This window comes from Schistocerca nitens, chromosome 5 (assembly GCF_023898315.1).
Source record: "Schistocerca nitens isolate TAMUIC-IGC-003100 chromosome 5, iqSchNite1.1, whole genome shotgun sequence".
Taxonomy (NCBI): domain Eukaryota; kingdom Metazoa; phylum Arthropoda; class Insecta; order Orthoptera; family Acrididae; genus Schistocerca; species Schistocerca nitens.
This window is the reverse complement of record NC_064618.1, coordinates 747,491,999-747,513,770: the sequence shown is the minus strand read 5'-3', so window position 1 is coordinate 747,513,770 and position 21,772 is coordinate 747,491,999. Positions and strand designations below refer to the sequence as shown.

The following is a 21,772-nucleotide window of genomic DNA, read 5'->3' as shown; positions in this document are numbered from 1 at the left end:
GATATAGGAATTTCTGATCATTCAGCATTATTCATTGAGCTACCCAGAGCAGGTAGAGAAGTCCCACGTAAAAAAGCTTATGTAAAAAGGATCTTCAACCAATAAACTTTGACTCTATTCCATGATAAGCTCAAGCAGACAGAATGGCACTTTGATAAAAATATTTCATGCACAGCAAATTTTGAAGTATTTCTAAGGGATTTTCTAAGTGTTTTCAACGAAATGTTTCCACAAAAAACTTATTTTAATAAAATGACAAAATTAAAATGGATCACTAACAGTGCTAAGAAAAGGCAGCTACATAAGGAACTAAGAAATAATAAAAAAATTGAATTTATTGAATATGTTAAACAATACAAAAGTACATTTAAGAAAGTTGTCAAAGCAGCAAAGCAAATGACAAATAATAATTTAATCTTAAAACATGAGAATAAATAAAAGGCAGTGTGGTCAGTTGTAAAACACGAATTAGGTATCAAAGCCTCTAGACATGGAATTAGTACAATTAAGCTTGCAGATGAGATCATCGTAAATCTGGCTGAATGCTTCAGTGAGTTCTTCATTAATGTAGTGAAACCAGAGGTTAATGTTGCAGATTATGAAAACAATGTATGTCCCTTTGGACTAAATCATAATTCTGAATGCCTCACAAAATTCAAAACAGTTTCAACAATAGATGTAGAAAAAGTTATATTAAAACTAAAAAACAAAAATTCTGCAGGTTGGGATGGAATACCAGCAAAAGTCCTTAAATTTGTGTGTAAAATAATAGGATACCCACTATCTAAAATAATAAACCAATCCTTTGAACAAAGAAGCTTCCCAGAAGTGCTGAAGTATGCAGAAGTAAAACTGTTGCTCAAAAGAGGGTCAAGAGAGAATATGGGGAATTATCCTCCCATCTCCCTCCTTCCAGTCCTATCAAAAATCTTTGAAAATGCTGCTGCTATGCAGATTCGAAATTTTATGGAGAAATATGGTATTATTACGGAAAACCAATTTGGTTTCCAGCGTGGCAAAAGTACTACTGATGCAATTAACAAGTTTATCAACAAGATCAGCACATCATTAGACAACCATAATAGAGTTGCAGGAATATTTTGTGATCTCACAAAAGCCTTTGGCTCTGTAAATCATGCACTGCTCATCTATAAGCTCGACAAGTATGGGATCAAGGGTAATGTTCTAAATTGGCTTACTTCATACTTATCAAATAGGAAACAAAGAGTGATTGTCTCATCAAATGCAGCAAATTACTGTTCAAAATGGAAAACAGTAGCCCAAGGTGTCCCTCAAGGCTCAATACTAGGACCTATTTTGTTTTTGTTCTATGTTAATGATTTACCGAACAATATAAAGGCTCCATCGATTTTATTTGCAGATGACACATCTGTATTAATTGAAAACCAGGAGCCAGAAAACATTCCTCTCTACGTAATAAACACAATGAACAAACTAGAAACATGGTTCCAACTGAATGGATTAAGATTGAACTTCCCCAAAACCCACATGGTCCAATTCAGAACAAAACAGTCAAAGCCCCAAGAAATTAAAATAACTCATAAAAATCAGGATACTGAAGAAGTGGATTCTGTGAAGTTTTTAGGGTTAAACTTAGATAAAAATTTAAATTGGAATAAACATGTTGACTACCTGTTGAAAAAATTATGTAGCTTTGCATTTGCTATGCAAATATTAGCTGGTGCAACAGGCATGAATACAAGGAAAATTGCATACCACAGCTACTTTCAATCAGTTGTAAGGTACGGTATTATTTTTTGGGGAAATTCAAGCAATATATTGTGCATACTAAAGTTACAGAAAAGAATAATAAGGAACATGTGTACTGCCCATCCACGGACACCATGTCGCCCAATATTTGAAAAACAACAGTTATTAACAGTTTCCTCCTTATACATCTATGATATTATCATCTTTCTACATAGCAATTTAGAGTTATTCAAGAAAAACTCTTTCAATCACGCTTATAACATGAGAAACAAAGACAATTTTATGCTTCCTACTCATCGCTTAAACCTATATGCACAGTCCCCTCAGTATATGGCAATGAAATTTCATAACAAGCTAAAAGGAAAGAATGTTCTGAGTATGAACCTAGAGACACTGGAAACAAAGCTATATGATATACTTGTCAAACACTGCTACTACACTGTTGAGGAGTTCATGAAGAATGAACTGAACATTTGAGCAGGATAAATTTACATATAGTCTTGTGTGTAAATTTAGCTGTCCTTCACAAAAGGGAGGAAAGAAAAATAAAAGTTTATATTAATGTTAAAATTCTTTGTACCAATTAGGCTTAAGTTGTATTATCCATTTTTTTATGTTTCTCCTGTACACTAATCATATGATTAGAAATTGTATGTTATGAGACGAATAAAACACTATTCACTATTCACTGTAGGAATGAGTTCATTTCTTGAGTTATCTCTTTATTTGTTACTCATGTGGATGCTCTTCTCCCATGTGCTACTCGACTGTAAAACATTGTACAATTTTGCATTTCCATATATCCTATCAATTTTTCTCACTTCTGATATAGCAGTATGTTAATTTTAAAAGCAGAGATATATTTTTCTAATCTAACTTATTTTATGTGCAAGACTGCTTGCACTCCAAATTGCCAGCTTTAATGTTTCAGAAATTCTAACTGCATTCCTTTTCTTATAACACCTCATTGGAGCAAACTTCATATTTGAATTGGCCTTGCTGGGCTTACTCTACACACCACCCATAACACAGCCAGAGGACTTACTAATTACTTAAAAGCTCCACAATAATAAACATTGGACATTCTGAAATGAGTCCCCTTTCAGAAAGAGAGAAAGAGTGGATACAGCTGAAGTCCAAAGGCAGTCAGTTTAAGCATACAAAGTAATAATGAAACACCATGTAAACACAGGATGGATACTTTAATCTTTACTTCAAAATAAATGCCCCATGAAACAGCAGATTTATCAATAAGTAAAAATTATTAAATGACAATGAAATAGTAATATAAATAATTTTATATTCCTTTGCAAAAATCGTACCTCAGGTTTATACATGTCTGTGGTTTTTAAAATATTATTTAGCCATTCCGTATGTTTTCCTGTTGTCTCTTTAGCTTCTTCAGTAGAAAGAATGCCCTCATTTGCTAGAGATTCGGCATACAAATCTGGAACAGATCTGTTTGAGAAATCATGTGAGCAGGCTAGTGCAGATCACTGAACATGATCTTACTAATAAAGGTTACTAAAGATTATTGAATTACATTTAACTCAAAGATCATATTGATAATTAAGGTAAAATGTGATATTCATTCTATCCTTCATTCAGATATATTCATACTTCATAAATCCCATTATGAAACAGAGCCTTCAGGGATATGGAAAGAGTCAATTTATACTTAAAGAGGAAGAGAAAGGCAAAACATGGCTGTTGAAGGACCTGGAGAAGATGAAGCAAGGATAACAGCTAAATTACCTACAACTGAAAAGAGAAGTGTAGAAGAAGAATGGACAATATTCAAATAGACACTTATGAAGGAAGCCTAGGATATGTTTGGAAGAAGAAGTACCTCACCAAGAGAGCAGGAAACACTCTGGTGGAATGACCAAGTTAAAAAAGGAACTTAGATCACAAAAAAGAAAATAACTGATATCCAAAATGAAGAAATTGAACATCTATCACAGGAATACTGGAACAAAAAGCTAGCCATGAAACACCTGATACAGGAAGAAAAGCAAAATGACTTCATTACAAAGATAGAAGATTGCCAAGGAAACAGGAAGCTCCTACATAAATAATAAAAGAAGTGAATATGTAAATATCCTTGCACTGGAAACAGACAATTGAAGCTTAATGGGAACAGAGGAAAGCATCAGAGATTAAATGAAGAGACATTTTGATATGTTGCTAAATGGAGGCAGCAACTACACCACCATAACTGAAGTTGCAGTGAATGACATACAAAATGAGAAACACTGACTAACCTGGCTTGGAACTAAAACTGCACTAAAGAATGTACAAACAGCCAAGCCTCCACCTTATGATGGTCTGAGCTCAAATATGATAAATGCACCTGGAATAACAGGCTTAAATTGGCTATACAGACTGCTATCAAAAACCTGGCAAGAGAACAGAATCCCAGCAGTCTGAAGAAAATGAGTCATTATATCATTGTTCAGGAAGGGTAACTGAAGGAAATACGGAAACTACAAGGGCATCAGACTACTGTCGCATACCCTAATGCTCTGGAAAAATAATAAAAATGAAACTTCAGAAGATAGCAGAACCTATACTAGACGAGGAGCAACTTAGCTTCAAGAAAAATTACAGTATTATGGACCTCATTTTTGCAGTAAGAAAGTTGACAGAAAAGTACTGGGAACATGTAAAGAATATTTTGATTGCATTTTTGAACATTGGAAAAGCCTATACTAGTGTTCTCAAAACAAAATCTGGGAATGGCTGGAAGATCTCAAGGTTCCAAAGTATTTAAATGAAAAATTAAATTGCTACAGTTGTATGCAGATAGCTAGTAAATGGTTTGAGATAAAGAGAGGTGTCCAACAAGGAAGTTCCCTATCATCACTCTTGTTCATAATAGTAGTGGCCTATAGTATAAAATCTACCAAGGAAATTGATAATGAACCCCATGCTCTATTAGATGCTGACAATGTTCAGTTATGGGGAAAAACAGTAGCAGAAGTGCAGACAAAGCTGACAGACTGGAACAGCATTTAAAAAAAATTAGACTGAAGATAAGAAACACCAAGACCACTGAAATGACAATCAGCAGGGAAGGAACAAGCTCGAATTTATAGTAAGAACGAACAAAATTACAATCAGTTTCCCATTTCAAATACGCCAGAAACACAACTTCCAAAGACAATATTATTAACCAAGAAAGACTAAGCATCCAGTTTTACAATCATGTCAGAAACCTTCAATAGGACCGGAAAGTAGAGGAAGGTGGAGTAAAGTGGTAAGCACAGGCCATTGCATATTTTTTGCCCTAAATAGTGCTGCTGCCTACCGAGAAGTGGTCAAACTAGTTCTAATATGCACCACCACAGTTGTCACCACGGTTTTGACACAGGAGGTTTGTTCCGTCATATTTTAGTAAAAACTTTTGTGATTTCCAGTTATCTGATGTACTATAAGTAAATTATACTAGTCTCATTACTTCACTTATATTTACAGTAATATTTTTTTACCATATCAGTGTTTCAACAAAGTCTTTTGGACTACAAATGTAGTTCCTTAGTTTGGAAGGTAGGAGACGAGATACTGGCAGAAGTAAAGCTGTGAGTACCAGGCGTGAGTCCTGCTTTGGTAGCTCAGATGGTAGAGCACTTGCCCGCGAAAGGCAAAGGTCCTGAGTTCGAGTCTCGGTCGGGCACACAGTTTTAATCTGCCAGGAAGCTTCATAGTTCGTTATTGTTTGTTTCTGTTTGATAGTTTCATCTGGGATCCACTAATGCCGGCAGAAGGTCCGAGCAGGAAAAGTGGCCACATTACTTGTTAGGAAATGTAGCCAAGTTGTTTACCCTGGTAAGGGTTAATGAATTCCAGATCTCATTCATAAGATTTACTTACAATCCCTTCTATATAAAAGCTGTCACCTGTCATTCTATCTCCTGAATTAATTTATATTATTTTAAACCATCTCTGTTCTATTATATGTGGGCTGACACAAAATGGTATTGTTTCAGATACTAGGACATCAAGATGCCTTGAAAGTATGTGCGAAAATCAGAATAACAAATGTGGGATCCTATTGCTCTGGAACTAACCACATTAACCCCCTAGGTAGGGAAAAAATTTCCACTTCACAAACTCTCACAAAAATGCATATAGCTCCTACATATTTCTTTTGGTTTCACTTACAAATACTTGGTGTGATACCTTCTAATATGTATATTCAAAAAGGGTAAGTGGTAAGCTTCTATCAATAACTGTTGTTTAGTGAAAATTCAATTTCCCTTGGAGCTGCCATGTTACTCCACCTTCCCCCACCACAACAAACAAAAACAACACTGTACCACATGTATTTTGTGGCAATTCTCACCTATGATTTAGAGACATGTGAGGCATGTACCCTCCTGAGAAAAGACTACAGCAGAATTCAAGTGATAAAAATGGTTTTCATAATATCTATGACTGAAACTACTCAAAAGACAAGGTCAAAAATGAGGTAAACAGGAATGAACCAACCAGAAAATATTTTGAAAGAAATATCCAAGACAAGAGACCACACAGGAGGCCCATAAAATGCTGGATAGCTGTACTGAAATCAGACGTGGAGGAGAGAGGATTCCAGTGGGACGATGTCCTGGAATAGAAGATCTATGAAGACAGGAGGAGATGGTGAGCATTTGCCTCATAAATCACACCCAGGAAACTAGAGTTAGGGAATGACAATAACAATGATGTTGATGATGATGATGCAGGCTACTTCTGTAAAGTATGCTGGCAAAAAGTATGACTATCCTTAACTTCCGTTGTCCTGTTGTCCTCAGTTGTATGTAATATTATGTTAATAATCATCACTTTGAGTACATCTAATTACAACTGAACAAAATGATTTTTTCCTGCCATGCACAGTTCATCTTTATGATTTGAAAGTCATGACACACACAGACTGATGTTCATAAACATGCCTATCCATACTGAAACAAATACCAATTCACATACATACACACACACACACACACACACACACACACACACACACACCACAGGTATCACATATACACATTTGACAGTAACTTTCATCATCTGGCAACAACACCCAAAACAAGAAGTAAATGTATGTTCATTTCGTAGTTCTGTGTAAATGAAATTGTAAATGGCAAAAATCAGAAGAGCAGCTACAAAACCAGAACAAGGAGCATCTACAAAATTTGTAAGTAGAAATTTAAACTATTATTGCATCAAAAGTAAGCAGGAAGGGATAAAACTGTATATACCCTCAATGTACAATGTACAATATTCAAAACAAAAATACTATCAGTACAAATATGTATGTATTTCAAGCCAGTGACAATGCCTTTCAATAAGAAAGACAAAACACCTATGATACAAAAAAATTATTTCACTTAGTGATAATTAGACAAACCCAAAGCAATAATTAACATAAATTATGACTAGTCCTAGTATATTCATCTAGTAATTATGAGCATTACTTCTTAATTACTTTTGAGCCTACACATTTACAATATGACATAGGATACATTGCTACTCACCACATAGAGGAAGCACTGAACAGCACATAGGAAGATTTTTACAAATGTTTGTAGGTTTTAGGAGAAAAGCAGCATCTATTTTTTCTTTTTTTAAAAAAGGCAACTTTTTCTCTTCTTAAAATACACAACTATTGTTTTTATCTAATATTTCAAATAAAGTATTTACATTGTGTCAAGCGCAATAGTCAATGACAAAGAAGTCAGACCTTATATTGTGTGTTATATCTTTTGATTATTCTTGTTATCTTCTTTGTAATATAGAAATGTGTCTGTGTTGTTCTCTTTTGTTGGGAAGTAAATTGTGGAAAATAAAGGAGGATTCATTAATGTGCATAATGTGTACATTTGTCACCAATAGTTGTGACCCCAGTGTGATCCGTTGTGGAATTTCTTTTTATTCTGAGCCATAATTACGCTCCGGCATTATGACGATGCCACCCACCACCATCAAGACGAAAGATCAAGGATTGCCAGCAACTGGTTCTTCCCTGCAGTCTCTTAATTCATACTGCCTCTTGCAACAACACCTTGTGATGGGGTAATGCAAAGCTACCACCCTTTTGGCCTACAAGATCACAATTATGATTGGCATAACTGGACACTATTTTTCAACCGCACAACATTACTGCGGACATGGACCAATTCACCGTAGTTATTTTGCAGCTGGATTTAAACATTACTGAGCAAGTGGAGGTTATTCTGCCATGTTATTTTTTTGTGATGTCCAGAGAAACTCTTTTGCAGTGTTTTCTTATGTCCCAAGAATTTCATTTGCAAAAGACTGTGGACAGCAATTTTGGTACCGGTGAATCCCCCCTCCCAGCTACTACACCTGCTTCATGCTTTGGCAGGTCCAGAACTCCTTTCAGGGCAGTCAAAGAAACTATTTTGGTTGTGTTGCCTCCTGTTTGCGGAGTTGGGTCCGTATTTCCTGAGCCGCCTGTGTAGGAACTGGCTTTAAAGGCAGATGTTGTGGCACTTGCATGCCATGAAGTGGTTAATTCATTTTTGAAGTTATGGACCCTGGTCCTGAACCACACATACACAGCATGCTAAATTATGTTTTGTGTATTGCACTTTCAGTTGAGCAACCGCCAGAGCCACCAGTGGAGCAAATCCTTACTAAACTAGAAAGACTAAACACCAAGCTGGCAGATGGCAGCCTAAAGAGCACATGGTGCACTGATAAGTGGTTCCCATGCAAATCTGAACAGTGTTGGTTTCATAGACACTTATAGTGCAATGCTAGATGATGTTCACAAAGACACATGTTACCAAATGACAACAACAGATATGTACAGTCGCACATGTCCATTCTACAATCAGTAAACACCTACCTTAAATGCAGTTTCAGCTAGGTATGAAGCTTTGTGATTATTTGTCTTGGATAAGATATCTGGTATGGAATTTTTGGTCAACACAGGTTTGGAGATAAGTGTTGTTACACTGGATGTGAAGAACAAGCCTCAGTTTTATGGCATCCCTACACTAACAACTGCAAATCAATCTTCAATTCAGACATATGGCTGAAGGCCTATTATATTGAAACTGCAGCATGGTGTCTCCTCTTCATGGCATTTCTTAGTGGCTGACATGTCTGGCCACATATTGGATGATTGATGTTGATTTTCTTAATTTTTTTTATTATTATCTACAGACCTCCATAATGATATTCTTGTGAAGTCTCTGGCTGCAGCCATTCTGCCAGACAGGAAGGCATGAAGATTTTCGCGTCTTCTGTGTGTGCCAAGTTGTGACAACTTCTGCCCAATCCATGCATGCCTCATTGCAAAGTGCACACACATGCATCATGCAAGAAGACTGCATTACATCTTTCACATCACTATACAGGGAGGGCTTCACTTCAACAACAAAGCACTTCATTACAGCAGGAAGCTGCTCATCTCAACGATCTTTTCCTCAAACAAGAAGAATCCGTAAGAGACCTAGCTGACAGCAATGACATATTCAAGCAGTAAATTGCCAACATGGAGAAGGCTCTGTATGAGGCTCAGGCAGAATTATGAGGTTTAATGATGGTGCCCATTGACACTGCCCAATCAGCCAATGACATTGCGCAGCAGTTGCTTCAAAAATGCCCTGCAATTATGGATCCAATATTGGCATTAAGCCAGCAGCAACATTCCACCATCCATCACATTCAAACAACACTGGGACAGCCTGTCATTTTCTATCCATGCCTTCTACCTCCGGAGAAGTTATGGGTGGCTAAAGCCACTTCCAAAGCAATGCTAATAGACAGAGAAGTCTCACTCTAACAGTGCGTGGACCACCCATTACAAATGGTCCTCAAAATGGATAAGTCTTGGGTAATTGTGCAGTGACTGTAAGGGACTGAAATCCAACACTATGTCAGATCAGTAGCTGATACCAAATGTGTTGAATTTCATAAGCAGTTTAGAAGGTGCCTCTGTGTTCAGTGTCGCAGACAGTGGTAAGTTTTTTGCATAAATTCCAACATCAGAGACAGACAAGTGAAAAACCACTGTCCTGGTGCCTTTTTGGTTATTTCAACACAACATCATGCCTTTCGGCCTACGTAATGCCACTCAAACAAGGCAGCATTTTATGGACAAGACTCTTCATGGTCTAAGCCATATTTTTGCTATGAGGATGATGTGGTCTTTTTTCTGGTGATATGAGCGACCATAGTTCCCAATTGAATGCAGTTTCACTTGTCTCGATGCATATGGTGTCAAAATTAACAAGGATATTTTGTGTATTTGGTAAGGAATAAGTTCAATTCTTGGGCTACCTTGTATTAAGAGACGGTATTTTTCCTCTTCCTCAGAGGGCCTCAGATAATTTGCAGATGCCCCTTCCCATCACATTCAAAGAGTTACACAGGCTTGTAGGTATGGTCAATTATTACCGGCGACACCTGCCGAAGTTTTCAGAAATTATAGAACCTATCAATGTCCTGCTAAAGGGCAAACACACTTCCAGTGTTAAAAGTACCCTCAACAGGTCTGACATGGAGGCTTTCAAGTCTGTGAAATTGTCTTTAGAGAAGGATGTCTTACTGGGCCACCCTGTTTTTGGTGCACAGATAGCTCTTTTTGTTGATGCCAGCCAGTCAGCTGTGGGGGCAGTACTCCAGCAATTGGTATCAGGAGTGTGGCAGCCACTGGCTTTCTTTTCAAAAGGTCTGTTCAAACAGCAAGAAAACTGGAGTGCATTTGACAGAGAGCTCATTGCTATATATCTCTCTACCAAACATTTTTGACAGTACGTAGAAGGTGTGGAATTCAAAATTTACACAGACCAAAAACCTTTAACTTCAGTTTTTTAATGGGCCTCTGAACTGAACTCCGATTTTCAAATCTGTCATGGACTGCTCATCATGCAGTTCTGGATCTTTTACATGTATTGTTAGGACTGCTATTGCAAAAGATCAAGATCCTGATGCATTTTTACAACAGTGTCAGCTCGATCCTGTATCCACTAGTCTGAAACCTGAACGTGCTCAGTGCAGGATTCCCAATCCTGCCTATGGTGTGACATTTTTCAGGCTGTTTTGTGCCTGTTTATTCCATTACATTGATGGTGCACCATCTTTGACGTTTTGCACACCGCTATATACTGGTATCAACATTCCTGCTAAGTCTGTGGTTGGCAAAGTGGTGCAGCCAGTAATGCAAAAAGATTGCCTGTGCTGGGCACATAATTGCATATCATATCAGAAAAACAAAATTGGTTGCCACACAACATCTCCCATGGTCTCATTGTCCACCCATGCAGTCCCCAACAATCAGCGTTTCCTCCTCATCCAGTCCAGAATGTCTCCTGCGACTCAGGGTTCTGGGTGACTTTTCTGAACGTTATCCATTTTCCTAAACCTCTCCAGTTCCTTTGCCTGCACCCCTCTTCCTTCCATTGCAACCCTTCTGCTGGAAGAAGGAGCCACTGGTTCCAAATGTTTGCATTAGTAAAACCTTTTTTATTCGTGTTTTCACCTGCCACTGCTTGGTCATTACAAACATGAGATATTTCAAAAACTTTCCAGAAATGATAAAGACCTAATAACAAATAATTGTTGTGGTTGGGTTTGAGCAGGTGAGCTGCAGCACATCTGCCAGCAGTGCTAACCATTGCACCACACTGTATGCACCACAGATAATGGCAATATAAACATCACTGATTTGCAGAATTTGCATTCATGAGTTCAAATATTATAATAAATTGTACAAGCAAAATCTAATGGAGTATTATTTTACTTTGTTTTCAAATATCTGAGAATTTTCAATTTCCTGGTTAATATCTGTTGTTAACTTTTTATAGACTTTTCCACCAGAGCATAAAGCTCTACTCTGAACTCTACATACAGATGCATAGTCTATTTATAAATTGTCATGTTGATTAATTTCTGCCCGTTATTCATTAATTTCCTGAACAATATTTCAACTGTGTGACTTGCAGTCTTCTTCAGGTCAATCGACATGACAACGCCTTGCCGGGAAAGCCTGAAGAATTTCATTATATTTATAAATTATTTATGTATCTAGTTTTGTGGTTTTAAACAACACAGTTCATCCTAAATTTACTCTTGTCACTAACCACAAATACTATTGAGGAGCACATATATTGGTCAAGACTTGAAAACAGGAAGTTATGACCCTCCAATTAGTTACTGGCTGAAAGGAAGCAAGTCAAGTAATGGGGCTGCCATTTTATAACTTCTGGACCAGCTTTGGAGGTTATTTCAGCCACCATTAACATAGGTAACTTATGCTGTTGGTAGCCCTCTCTAACCTGAGGGGCAGACACTGCCCCTATATCTGGTAGATATAGTTCCTCCTCTTTATCCACCATTTCGATGTATGGTGTTCTTCTGCCTTCTAAACCACTGACTATATTCACATCATCAAACATAAATTTACAGACACTAACAACTCATCATGAGTGAGGAGTAAAATGGCTTTGCTATTTTTCATTGAAAATGCTATTAGAAAAACACAGAGAATTCGATATAGAAACACTTGTTTCATCAACTTCAGAAAAGCTTTTGACAAAACAGAAGGCAGTTATTGCAGATTATAGCAGATGATCATGTTTCTTAGTAACTTATCAACAATATAGAAAAAATTTACACAGCAAATTTAATGTGCATTAAGAAAGAATACCAGTTATCAGAATGAGGCAGTATACATGCAGCAGTACAACAGTGATGCTGACTTTCACTACTCTGGTTTATTATTTATATGAATAAAATCATCCACAAATGCTGCACTGCTCCATTCAAATCAACAGAAACACAAAACCAGGTGCTCTACTAGTTTCAGATGATTTACCTCTTGTAGCATCTTCAGAGGATGACCTGCAGTGTTCTGTACACAATTTACAACTCATATCTGAGAAATACAGCATGGACATCAACACAAAAAAAATCAGAACTATGGCCTTCTTTGGAAAATAACGAGTACAAGACAAGACCTGTTTGAGAAATAAAATTCTAGAAAGGGTGAATACATTCACATAAATATACCATAAACTACCCTTTCTGGAAGAAACAGACCTAGCTGAAAAAGTCGCCAGGTATTCAAAAACAATGGGTATCATTAATAATGTAATGAAACCTTCCCTAGTCCAGCAGCACACCAGAATACATCATTGTAAGACCTTAAAAAGACTTGTGATATGGTAGTGAAGCCTGGACAACACAGGCAAAAGTTGCAAGAAGAGTAATATCATGAGAAATGAAATTCTTGAGGCAAACAGCTTGTTACACCAAAGGGAGCACAAAAAGAATGAAGATATGTTGAAGGGACTTAAAATGAAGCCCATGACACATTACAGCCAGAAATAAAAAAACAACAGGAGAAAATGTGTACAATGAATGAGCTCAAAGGGAATCCCAGAATCAATGCTACACTGCCACTCCAGCAGTGGAAGATCGCAATCTCAGCCCATGAAAACATGACAGGGGAACTTCTCAACAAGACTGTAACAAACCAACAAGCCTAATACTGGGAAGGAAGATGATGATGATGATGACATTTATTGGCACACATTTGTAAAACTCCTAGCTCCCTGAAGAGGTTTCTGCAAGATGTTCAGTTAATGACTTTACATAAACTTCACTGCACATTTTGACAATATTATGTAAAGGATGGACTGCTACTTTCCATATAGAGGAGATGTTGAGCCACAGATAGGCACAGAAAAATTACTGGTATACATTTAAGCTTTCAGTTGATAGGCATTCTTCTAAAGTACAAAACACACACAAACACTCACACAAGCACAACTCATACACACATGACCACTTTATCTGGCCACTGAGGCCAGAATGTCAACAACTGTGCCTAACAAGATAAATCTCTCAGCTTGAACTAGCAGCCCTAACCTGTCCCCATGGTGTCCCTGCATGCTCCTACAAGCAGCACTACTCCCTTCCCCACCCCTATGCTGCTATCATTCCACTCCCCCCCCCCCCCCTGCTTCCCCCCCCCCCACCCTACATCTATAATCTGCAAACCATCATGAGAAGCATGACAGAGGGTTTTTCCCATTGTTTCTTCCTGTTCCATTCATGTACAGAGGGGGGCAAGAGTTATTGTTTGAATGCCTCTAAGCATGCAGTAATTGTTCCAATCCTATCCTCATGATCCCTGTGTGAGCGATATGTAGGGGACTGTAGTATATTCCTGGAGTTAAAAGCCTTCTTAGTAAATAAATGTTGATATTTACTCAGTGAATTCCAAGCAACTTATCCTCTGTTGTAGCATGTAATAGAATCAGAATATTAAGATGAATGTATGTATCTCTGCTGTATATAAGTGTTTATTAACCTACTCAACCTATGTATGATGTTTGCAAAAGTCATCAGTTTGATGGCCTACATGCAAAAAATTTAAATATATAAATAATTGTTTAAAGCCAGTTCTCGAAATTTTGTTAATAGACTTTCTAGGGAAAGGTTATAGCTATCTTCAAGAGTCTTCCAGTTCAGTTCCTTCAGTATCTCTGTGGCACTCTCCCATGGATTAAACAAACCTGTGAGAATTTGTGCTGCCTTTCTTTGTATATGTTCAATATCCCCTTTTAATTCTATCTGGTATGGGTCCCACACATTTGAGCAATATTGTAGAACCAATTGCATGAGTGATTTGTAAGCAATCTCCTTTGTAGACTGATTGTACTTCCCCAGTATTCTACCAATAAACTGAAGCCTACCACATGCTTTACCCACTACTTAGCTTATGTGATCATTCCATTTCATATCCCTACAAAGTGCTACAGCCAGGTATTTATAAGAGTTGACTGAGTCCAACAGCGACTCATTGATAATATAGTCATTAATTTTGTGAAGTCCACAATTTTACATTTCTGAACATTTAAATCAAATCGCAATCCTTGCACCAGTTTGAAATCTTATCAAGATGTGACTGAATATTTACACAGCTTCTTCAAGATAGTCCTTCATTACAGATAACTGCATCATCTGCAAAAAGCCTGATGTTACTATTAATATTATCTGCAAGGTCATTAATATACATTATGAAGAGCAAGGGTTCCAACACACTTCCCTGGGGAACACCCAAAGTTACTTCTACATCCAACGGTGACTCTCCATCCAAGATAACATACTGCATACTCCCTACTAAAAAGTCCTCAATCCAGTCACAAATTTCACTTAATACCCTAAATGAAGCAGGCAAAAAGGAATACAAACGTCTCAGAAATGAGATCGACAGGAAGTGCAAAATGGCTAAGCAGGGATGGCTAGAGGACAAATGTAAGGATGTAGAGGCACATATCACTAGGGGTAAGATAGATATTGCCTACAGGAAAATTAAAGAGACCTTTGGAGAAAAGAGAACCACTTGCATGAATATTAAGAGCTCAGATGGAAACCCAGTTCTAACCAAAGAAGGGAAAGCAGAAAGGTGGAAGGAGTATATAGAGGGTCTACACAAGGGCTATGTTCTTGAGGATAATATTGTAGAAGTGGAAGAGAATGTAGATGATGATGAAATAGGAGATGTGATGCTGCGTGAAGAGTTTGACAGAGCACTGAAAGACCTAAGTCAAAACATGGCTCCGGGAGTAGACAACATTCCATTAGAACTACTTACAGCCTTGGGAGCGCCAGGCCTAACAAAACTGTACTGCCTAGTGAGCAAGATGTATGAGACAGGCGAAATACCCTCAGACTTCAAGAAGAATATAATAATTCCAATCCCAAAGAAAGCAGTTGTTGACAGATGTGAAAATTACCGAACTATCAGTTTAATTAGTCACGGCTGCCAAATACTAACGCGAATTCTTTACAGACGAATGGAAAAACTAGTAGAAGCTGACCTCGGGGAAGATCAGTTTGGATTCCATAGAAATGTTGGAACACGTGAGGCAATACAGACCCTATGACTTATTTTAGAAGATAACTTAAGGAAAGGCAAACCTATGTTTCTAGCATTTGTAGACTTAGAGAAAGCTTTAGACAATGTTGATTGGAATACTCTCTTTCAAATTCTGAAGGTGGCAGGGGTAAAATATAGGGAGCGAAAGGTTATTTACAATTTGTACAGAAACCAGATGGCAGTTATAAGAGTGGAGGGGCATGAAAGGGAAGCAGTGGTTGGGAAGGGAGTGAGACAGGGTTGTAGCCTATCCCCGATGTTATTCTATATGCATATTGAGCAAGCAGTAAAGAAAACAAAAGAAAAATTTGGAGCAGGAATTAAAATCCATGGAGAAGAAATAAAATGTTGAGGTTCACCAATGACATTCTAATTCTGTCAGAGACAGCAAAGGACTTGGAAGAGGACCTGGAGTGTCTTGAAAGGAGGATATAAGATGAACATCAACAAAAGCAAAACAAGGGTAATGGAATGTAGTTGAATTAAATCAGGCGATGCTGCAGGAATTAGATGAGGAAATGAGACACTTAAAGTAGTAAAGGAGTTTTGCTATTTGGGGAGCAAAATAACTGATGATGGTCGAAGTAGAGAGGATATAAAATGTAGACTGGCAATGGCAAGGAAAGCATTTCTGAAGAAGAGAAATTTGTTAACATCGAGTATAGATTTAAGTGTTAGGAAGTCATTTCTGAAAGTATTTGTGTGTAGTGTAGCCATGTATGGAAATGAAATGTGGACAATAAATAGTTTAGACAAGAAGAGAATAGTCAAGTTGTGCCACAAATTTCTCTTCTCTCCATTTCTATTCAATACCTCCTCATTAGTTATATGAACTATCTAATCTAATCTAATCTAATCTAATCTTCAGCATTCTTCTGTAGCACTACATTTGTTCTCTTACAACAAATTGATGCCAAGGATACTGGATGGCAGTTTTGTGGGTCACTTCTAGTACTCTTCTTCTAGGAAGTGTGACCTGAGCTTTTTTCCAAAAACTGGGCATGATTTTTTGCTTGAGGGATCTATGATGGATCATAGCTAGAAGAAAGGCTATCTCAGTCACAAATTCAGTACAGAATCTGACAGGAATTCTGCTGGACTATGGAACTTTGTTTGATTTTAACGATTTCAGCTGTTTTTCAACACCGCTGACACTAATACTTATTTTATTCATCTTTTCAGTAGTACAAGGATTAAACTGTGTCAATTCTCCTGGGTTTTCCTTTGTAAAGGAACATTTGAAGACAGAGTTAAGCATTTCAGCTATTGCATTGCTATCCACAATTTCAGTTCTTCTCTCATTTACAAGGGACTGGACACTAACCTTGGTGCCACTAATAGTCTTTACGTATTGTTACGGCATAAAGTCAGTGCTGGTATGCCAATCGAGAATGACAGAGAAGAGACAGTTGTGAAAAGAGATCAGCCAATCACACACTGACCAACATACCTCCAGGATGACAACACAATAGCTGCGGCTCCTAGGTGAAGAGGACATAAGCGCCACACCCGACTGGTGCAGCCCACTTTGAGAGCAGCTTCAATGTTAGCCACTTCATTAGTCAACACATAGTAGCCCCTATCATTAGTATTCTCTACGTAGCACAGACTTATGTTTGTCTGTTCTAAAGAAGACTGATTCTTTTGTTGGTTGGTTGGTTTTTGGGGGAAGAGACCAAACAGCGAGGTCATCGGTCTCATCGGATTAGGGAAGGAAGTCGGCCGTGCCCTTTCAGAGGAACCATCCTGGCATTTGCCTGGAGCGATTTAGGGAAATCACGGAAAACCTAAATCAGGATGGCCGGACGTGGGATTGAACCGTCGTCCTCCCGAATGCGAGTTCAGTGTGCTAACCACTGCGCCACCTCGCTCGGTGATTCTTTTGTATATCACCCTTTGCTTGTGACACATCTATCAAAGTTAAGTATTGTATTTGTCTAGTTGTAATAAAACTCATTAATATGAATTGTTTGATTGATTGTCTAGCAAACTGAGTATGCAGGATTCCTGGACACAACATATAACCAGAATTTCTTTGGGTACTGTGAAAGGTCATTTGACAATATTCTGCTATGATAATCATTGGAGGCATCACACATTGCCTCCCATGGATTACTTCTCCCCCTCCTGGTTCGAGCTGCCATAGATGACAGTCATGTGTGCATGAGGTGTGCTTGCTTATATGAAATATGTGTGTGTGTTTTCTCTTTCTTTTTCTGATGAAGGCTGTGGCCAAAAGCTAATGCATAAGTGTCTTTTAATTGTGCCTCTGTGCAACTTAACATGTCATATTTATGGTGTGTAGCAGTCTAGCTTTTCCTTTCATTGTTGACAAACAACCAACATTATAACGCAATTTCTACCTTTAGATGAAGAAATAAACATTAGGTATTTTTACCTTCAGTGTATATAGTTACATAATTTGATAACAGTCTGTTTATATTCTCATGAGATAATAAAGAAAAGGAAGGTTTCTGGTGAACTTTAATTGCAACCATGTTGGCAACACATAGATATTTATAAGTGACTCCCTGAGAAGCAATTTAACTGTGAATAACAATGGAATCATTTCAGTAATGACCATGTCTTGTGTAAGAAACCGAAAAGCAATCCAAATAATTACAGAATACAAACTGATACATAATCTGACAAACCAGTGTGTGTTGGGGTTTATGGGCACTCAACATTGAGGTCATCAGCGCCCTGACACACAGTAAAAGGAACGAATGTGGAGAGACCTAATAAAACTGAAAAACACACTCAAACCTGATTAGATTAGATTAGATTAGATTAATACTAGTTCCATGGATCATGAATACGATATTTCGTAATGATGTGGAACGAGTCGAATTTTCCAATACATGACATAATTAGGTTAATTTAACAACATACTTAAGTTAATATAACAACTTTATTTTATTGTATTTTTTTGTTTTTCTTTATTTTTTATTTTTATTTTTTTAATTTTTTTAAATATTTTTTTTCTTAATTTATATCTAAAAATTCATCTATGGAGTAGAAGGAGTTGTCATTCAGAAATTCTTTTAATTTCTTCTTAAATACTTGTTGGTTATCTGTCAGACTTTTGATACTATTTGGTAAGTGACCAAAGACTTTAGTGCCAGTATAATTTACCCCTTTCTGTGCCAAAGTTAGATTTAATCTTGAATAGTGAAGATCATCCTTTCTCCTAGTATTGTAGTTATGCACACTGCTATTACTTTTGAATTGGGTTTGGTTGTTAATAACAAATTTCATAAGAGAGTATATATACTGAGAAGCTACTGTGAATATCCCTAAATCCTTAAATAAATGTCTGCAGGATGATCTTGGGTGGACTCCAGCTATTATTCTGATTACACGCTTTTGTGCAATAAATACTTTATTCCTCAGTGATGAATTACCCCAAAATATGATGCCATATGAAAGCAATGAGTGAAAATAGCTTCAAAAGTCATATTTGTAAAAAAAGTCCTTATGTTTTGTTAATTTATATCTCATTAGAGAGCTTAGAGAACAGAGTACATGTAATGCAATTTAAACCATGCCTAAACTCCTGTGGTGGACTACAATCAAAGTATTATACATAAAATGTTTCTCAAGTTGAAATTCTAAAAGACACTTAATTCTCATATATACTGATAATAGCATCCTATTTGAATTTTTGAAACACTGAACCAACATATAAAACCTGAAAAAATGCTTTCAGAGGGAATTAAACAATAAAGTGCAATGTAGTCTTTTTGAGTATCAAAATAATTGCCAAAATCCATTTGCTTGCATTGTTAAAAATCAAGAACACGTAATTGTATTTTTGTTAATGCACATTAATGCACATTATGTAGAATGAAAAATATTATATGAAAATTACATTTGTTTTATATTTAACATAAATCTGAACATTAATTAGTGACCTGTGTAAAGAGATTAAAATGTAACAGTTGTATCAACCTCATAGCAAGTGTGCCATGTTTAGCACTAAATGTCAGAAAGACAAAGCCGATATGATGGGCTAGGATGCATAGGTGATGTGTAAATGGACAATGTTAGCACTTATGTTGCAACTTCCATAACTGTGAGAAATTTGTGGAGCAACAAACTTGAACAAATTATAAAGACTATTGAAACAAATGAATGGATTTTTATTTATGACAGATTGCTTCCATTATCCCACTTCTTGGAGTGTCGAGACTGTGAGTCTGAAGATAGTAATTATGCAATTTGACTACACTGAGAACATTGAGAATTAAGCTAACTACTGGAACTGCCCATTTTCCTGTGAAATATTGGAGTTGGTAGTGCTGAACGCAGCTCAGGCATGATCATACACACTGATTCCAGCTGAGAATTTGAGCAGGTGGGCACAATATCCAAGCATGTGGTGCACTTAATATTAATTTGACATTTGTTTCATGCTGTCTGCATGGTGTTGCAGTTTTTATGACCAGCTGTATATTAGTAGAGACCACTTACTTGTCTGCATCTTACTGACTGGGTATCACTACTGCAAGCAAAAGGCTTTAGGAAATACACATTCACTCATCATCTGGTTACAAACAAAATTTATGAGAGAAGCTGACAAGTCAGTACAAGATTTTAATACTTTGTCTGAAATACCACCATAGCCACAAAGTTACTTCTTTTTAGTGACACAAAGATTTTTGTGATCTCTCTAACAGATGATTTGAAAATCTATATAACTGGATACATGAAATACCTACTCACCATGTGGTGGGAGGAGAAATTCCTGAGTTGGAGTTATGGGCAACTTTTCTGTAACTCTCCCCATCCCTCACACACTCACATAAATGCAAATCACACACACATGACCACAGTCTCTTGTTGCTGAGGCCAGAGTGGTCACACTAGCCAGTCTGGCCTCAGCAGCCACAGACTGTGGTCATTTGTGTGTAAGTTGCATCTGCACATGTGTGTGTGTGTGTGTGTGTGTGTGTTTGTGTGTGTACTTGGTTTATTTCCAACAAAGGCTTTGTTGGCTGAAAGCTCACATTCTGGCACTTTTTGTTGTCAACAAAATGGGGCATAGAATATCATCGACATACCGCACTGTTGTAAGGGTGCTGCAGATGACAACCAAAGGGGTCCTGCTATGCAATGAAATGCCACACCAGACCATCACCCCTGGTTGTTGGTCCATGCGAGAGGTGACAGTCAGTTTGGTAACCCACCACTGTTTAGGGCATCTCCAGATACATCTTTGCTGGCCATCAGGGCTCAATTCAATGGGGACTCATCACTGAATACAGTTCTACTACACTCAATGAGATTCCAAGGTTGTTATGAGAGATATATTAAAATTACAGAAATAGTATAAAATATATTCTCAAAATAATAAAATGACAGAAAAAAGATATGTGATGTAGCATGTTTGGACACAGCTCATCCTCTAAAACTTTGTGTATCACAGTATGCTGTATCAAAAGGAAAATTTAGTTGGGATAAGTAATAAATTATAAGACAAAATTTCTGGCCATTATCTACCTTCAGGTGATGAAAGATTTAGTACTGCCTTTAGATATCATATGACAGTAAAAGTGATGACACTGCCCTAGCTTTCAGAAATATTAGTTCATTCCTCGGGGAAGGCAGAGAGAGAGGATGGAGCAGTTTAGAAAGGAAGGGCAGGTCAATCAGACCACAGTTTCTAGCCTCATCTTCCCTACAGGCTGAACCCTCTCATCCTGTAGTCCGATAGAGCTGCCTTTCCTTTATGACATTCACCAACAGATCATTCTCTCCTTCCTGAGGAAGGAACTAATAGTACAAAAAACTAGGACAATTTCATCTCAGATGTACCTATCAGCAGTAGTAAATATTTTGCCAGTTGGAGGAAAGTAGTGAATATAGGCCTACTGTAGCAATTCAAATAAAAAACCTTAAACCAAAAATTAAAAAAATTAAGTGTACCTCCTGGAATTGATAATATTATATACAGCAGGATTTGTGAAAGTTGGGTCATCAAGTTCATTATGTCCCCATCTCCTAAAACAGTTGAGATCAATGAATACCTCTTTCCTAAATTTTCTTTGATATTCCATGGCAATTCTTGTTGCTTTGACAACCAGCTAGAACAAGCAAAGAAAATTTTCAAGTCATACACGAAACAAATTACAA

The 21,772-nt window shown here is 37.2% G+C and overlaps 1 protein-coding gene across 1 annotated transcript in view; it reads right to left on the bottom strand.

The window, feature by feature from the left end:
* The window catches only part of LOC126260926 (probable 2-oxoglutarate dehydrogenase E1 component DHKTD1 homolog, mitochondrial), a 322,465-nt gene that overhangs the window by 135,754 nt on the left and 164,939 nt on the right, over positions 1–21,772 (bottom strand). The window contains exons 9-10 of the mRNA XM_049958422.1: positions 21,566–21,723; positions 3,054–3,189 (exon numbers count right to left, since the gene is read on the bottom strand). Coding sequence (XP_049814379.1) covers positions 3,054–3,189; positions 21,566–21,723 — 294 coding nt within the window. The remainder of the gene's footprint in view (positions 1–3,053; positions 3,190–21,565; positions 21,724–21,772) is intronic.